At 44.5% G+C, this 4,811-nt stretch overlaps 1 protein-coding gene across 1 annotated transcript in view; it reads right to left on the bottom strand.

Moving 5' to 3' along the window:
* LOC118740291 (neurofibromin) overlaps positions 1 to 4,811 on the bottom strand; it is a gene marked incomplete at its 3' end in the record, with an annotated part of 14,588 nt that overhangs the window by 4,547 nt on the left and 5,230 nt on the right. Inside the window, 9 exon segments of the mRNA XM_036471757.1 lie at positions 59 to 655; positions 726 to 1,952; positions 2,015 to 2,276; positions 2,367 to 2,558; positions 2,625 to 3,039; positions 3,099 to 3,325; positions 3,400 to 4,068; positions 4,128 to 4,262; positions 4,435 to 4,772. Coding sequence (XP_036327650.1) covers positions 59 to 655; positions 726 to 1,952; positions 2,015 to 2,276; positions 2,367 to 2,558; positions 2,625 to 3,039; positions 3,099 to 3,325; positions 3,400 to 4,068; positions 4,128 to 4,262; positions 4,435 to 4,772 — 4,062 coding nt within the window.

Genomic DNA, 4,811 nt, shown 5'->3' with positions numbered 1-4,811 from the left:
GGCAGGTATTAAAATTTTGAGCACAGAATTTCACTTAGGGAATTATGCCACTACTAACAGGTCGCAGGAGTGGTTGTATGCGTGTCAAGCACATAACCAATGCCTCTATGAGTATGATGTCATTGAATGACTCCAACGCTTTTACTAGTATGCGCAACAATTGTTTCACTTCCTGATCGGTAACACTCTTGCTAATGCAACCATAAACTATGAGCGCACGCGGTTGAAGCGCTGGATTGTAGCAGAATGCGAAACAACGCGCTAACGACGTCCACGTCTGCAGCCACTGGCAATCGGGCACGTCGCGCATGCAAGCCTCCATTATTTCGAGCAATGCATCGGCAATTACTTCCAGTGAGGGTAAAGAGAGACGTTCGCGATCAGCTGGCAATGGTTGCGAAACACGCTCATTGCCCAACCACTTGTCGGATGGATGGCGGCAACTGGAACGGAAGGCGGTCACAGCAGCCGACTTTACCTTGCTTATGCCGAAGAGTAAATAGAATTTTGATAGAGAGAATTCATCAAGCGATAGACGCAGTACACGTTGGGCCTCCTCGGAGAAAGTCGGTTTAGTGCAGGTACATAGCGAGTGAATGATGTTGATGACCAGTCCGTGTGTGGAAGCACGCATAGACACTGAGCCGGAACAGACCTAAGTAGCGGTGGGTGAAAGTTGAAATGTGCTTAAACAATTCGCAATTATAACCCTAGTGTATGCTCACCAAAAACGTGATAATATGAAAAAGATAGGGCAAATGCGTGGCCACATCGAGACAATTGTTGAACGACAACATGAGCAGGTAACGCGCCAGTATGGCAATGTCATCCCACATCATATGTTGCTCCAGGAACTGTGTTGGATTTGTACAGGTCTTGTCCATGACGCGACACATGCGCGTTATAATTTTCTTCGAAACGAGTAACACATTGGCAGAAGCTAGCGCCACTGCTGTGTCAGCCATAATCTCCACATGTGGCGAACCCAAGCCATATGTAATGGATTTGTGTAGGAAATTATCGAGCACCATATCGATTAGCTCGGGTATTTGGCCAATCGAACCCCAAATCTTCGCTTGCACTGATGGATACATTTCCTTCTGCTCAATGGTGACCAATATCAGCTTATCTAGAATTTGTGACACCTTCAATTTTTTGGCATCATCGTTGGATTTACAGAATTTCACTAAATTCTTCAACCACGGCGTCATATATTCCAAACACAAATGCTTCAACTCAATTGTGCTGCGCTGGAAACCTTGTATGCACTCCTCCAGAAACTCCAGCGTCAAATGTGGCTCATTAGTGGCCAGTTTCTCACTGACAGATTTAATGAAAATAGTGTTGTTCGATGGTATGCATAGGCCAGATGTCTCCAGCAGCTGCCCCTCGATTTTCAGATCAAAGGAAGCGGTGAGCGCACAAAGCAAATTGTAGGCGGCAGTGCGCAGATTCGGATCAGAAGAGCCAAGATTAAGTAATGCCATATTGAGCAGCGTGCCCGGCACATCTTTGGGACGTATTTTCTGATGCACCGTCACCGAGTCAGGTTGACTCAACTCCCATCGATTGCGTATATGTATAATGGCTTGTACAATGTTGTCACAATCGTTGTGTATGAAACTTAGCTGCCCGCTTTCATTGGTAATTGAAAGCGTAAATTGGTTATCATCCACGAGACAAACTTCTTCAATTTCCGAGGCATAATAAACATCGTTGAGCAGCACTGAGTGTGCCAATACTTTGGTTTTCTCAGCTGATGTGATTTGTAATGCAGTGGGACCAACTTTTATGGCCACTTTGGTATCTTTGTGACTCAGTTTGAGTGCATTGCTGAAGACCTTCAGATCTTCATCCAGTGATAGTGTGGCACCTGGCAGTTTTTGTTGTTCGGTGTCGATGAATTCATTCAGTTTATTCGGTGTATCTAGGAACACTAGTTTACGGTTGCCCTGTGTCGGGGGAAAGAGTTAACTAGAAACTTTTTCGAAGCAAAAAAAAAAACGTTTTTTACCTTTAACGGCGCTAGTATGCGATCATGAAATTTGGTATATTCGCGCACCCACGAATTGCAGTTGTAAATGTAAACAGCGTACACATTTTCGTAAGCAACGGTTGGCAGCACATAAAACCATTTCTGTAGAAACTCTGTGCGGAAGCGATTATCCGAGCAGGTGTGCGTGAAATCGATGATTACTTCGAAGGGCGAGTGACAGAAAGGTTTGAGCGTGAGTATAACGTGATAGATGAGGAGATCGCCATTCGTTTCGCCAATTCTATAAGTGAAGGGGAGATGATAATGCAAAAATTATTTAAATTGGTTTGTTAAAAATCCCCTGGGGCAATTTCACTCTGCTACTACTAACTTGTAACGCCTTGCGATGTAGTAAAATACTGGGAAACCAGACTTGCTTGTGCCCGCTTGATAGAAAATATTCATTGTTTTCAAAGTTTTAAACTCCTCCTTTTCGTGCATTTGATGTTTAACCATAATTTCTTCGAAATTCGTTGATGACATATCGATGGAACTCCAGCGTGCATACGATGAGAACATCATGCTGCAATGTACAGAGTTTTTAATGGAATGAATTAACTTCCTGAAGCCATATATTTGTTTTATTTACTGCGAGTCCACGGGCTTATGCTCCGGCGGTCCCAGGTAAGCCAACAGTGTAGCCATCTTATCGAATGGCCGTCTCCCAACCGCCTTATGGTCACGACTGCTGGATAAATAGTCGCCAATGCGTTCCTGATGGGTCCAGAGCAGGCGATGCAGCGCCAGTACATTGGCATCCGAGATGAAGCTCATGCTGTGCGAAGTCTGATCAACAGTCTCGCAATCCGAAGCAATTTGTACGAAGAAGTGACGACCCTGTTCAAAGCGCGTACGTAGAAAATCATTGAAAGAAACCATATGCTGCTCTTTGGAGAATTCAACATGATTGGCAATATTTTGCAAAATTTTCGACATCAACATAAGACCGCGCTTGACCGAAGCGGGCACTTGGCGGCCAACAATGCCGAGCTCTTGTGGTGAGACTATAGTGAAATAATCAATTTTAATTTTTCAATATTTAAAGTGGGAGGAGAACACTGACCAATTGCCGGATTGATGAAGCGCAGAAAAATTACAGTGCCAACGGCGCCGATATTGGTTTGCAGCACAGTGGGAAAGCGTTTGCTCAGCACCTGATAGAGGCAGTGGCACATAGAGCGCAATTGTGAGGGAAAACGATCCACTGAGTTCAGTATCGCATCAAAAAATCGTTTGGTAAGCGCCATCAGATTTTCCTTGTTTCGCTCCAAGTCTTCACCCGGCTCAAGCCTGCAAAAAAAAATAAAGGTAATTTTTTAAAGTATTTATTGTTTTAGATTACAAAATAATCATTCACAACTCACCGCGCCGGATCCACCTCATAGCTGGTGTTCGGATCATCGAGTAGCGGCCGTATAAGCGGCTCCAACAAATTCTGCAAGTAACTGGCGCCATAAATTTTAAAACAGAATGCCATTATTTTACTGCCCAGCGAATTGCCACGAAACAGTGTCGACATACACTCGGATATTTCCACTTCACGATAGAACATATTCCACAATAGTGGCGACAACAAATGCTTGGCATCGAACAGTGTGACCAGCACACGCGCCAACTCATCCATTTGTGAAGTGGTCACCACATTTGCTAGCGCCATAGCAATCGGCAGCTCACCCTTATCCGATATCATTGTAACCAACTGCACTAGCTGCTCAAAGCGATCGGCTAACACCGTCTCGGCAAGCGTATCAAACTCAGTGCCTTGTTGCAAGATTTGTGTGAGCACCTCCATGAATGCGGCGCGCGTTTGCAAGTCAGGATTATAGCCCAGATCGATAGAATGCATGAGGCCTGAGTCTATGTTGGCGCCCAATAGGTTGGACATAGCTTGTATAGTAGAATTACGTAGTGCGGTAAGTTTGTTGCCTTGTACAGGTGGGCGAGGTGGAAGTAGTGGTGGATTATTAAGCTCCTTCTCAGCCTCAGAGCTGTCAATGCAGTCATTCAATAGGTTCATGAAGAGTGTAAAATACCTAAGAAATGGGGAAATTAGGAAAAACTTGAAAGACGTGTAAAGCGCTCAGTGACATACTTGAGAAATAGCGCGCTCTTGGCATCCATTAAGTCGCCGCGATCTGACTCCTCTGGCTGGAGGGGTAGGCCGCGTAGCAATGCGGCTACAGCTTCCATGCAGGCTTGATCGAGGTCGCGGAATATTGTGGAGGGACTAAAATGGGCATTCAAAGAAGGAAAGAGTTATAAAAATGTTTACAAGAAATTACAGCAAGTATTTTAGCTTTTAAGGGAACATTTCACGAAATATTGAAGCATTTGATTACTCCATTAGTGCTTTAGAACTTAGTTGATTTAACATTCAAAGCAGCGTTTGCTCTACTCACTTGGAAGGCGTTGGTTCATTTGAATTCGATGGCGCTATCTGGTGCGTGGTGCCCATCACCCAATCGGTCAGGTACTCTACTAATTTGTTGCGGAATTTCATTTCTTGACGGAATGCCAAATCATCACGTCGCTTCATCATCACCTCTACCAATGTGCAGAGTCTTGTCTTCGTACGTATTGCAAATACAGTCATATCCAGATGACGCACATATCGCACAATGCCCAGCATCATGCCCTCAATGCTCGTCACACTCAGGTACTCTGAAGAGGCCGCTTGTTCGTTGTTTGGGTCTTTGGTGGATTTAGGATCCAATATGGATTTCATAATGTAAATAACATGTTCGATGAATAGTGTATTGATTTCGGTAACGTTCAC

The sequence above is a fragment of the Rhagoletis pomonella genome, unplaced genomic scaffold (genome assembly GCF_013731165.1).
Source record: "Rhagoletis pomonella isolate Grant_MI unplaced genomic scaffold, Rhpom_1.0 Rhpom_scaffold_00001, whole genome shotgun sequence".
Classification (NCBI taxonomy): Eukaryota; Metazoa; Arthropoda; class Insecta; order Diptera; family Tephritidae; genus Rhagoletis; species Rhagoletis pomonella.
This window is presented reverse-complemented; position numbering and strand designations above follow the sequence as displayed.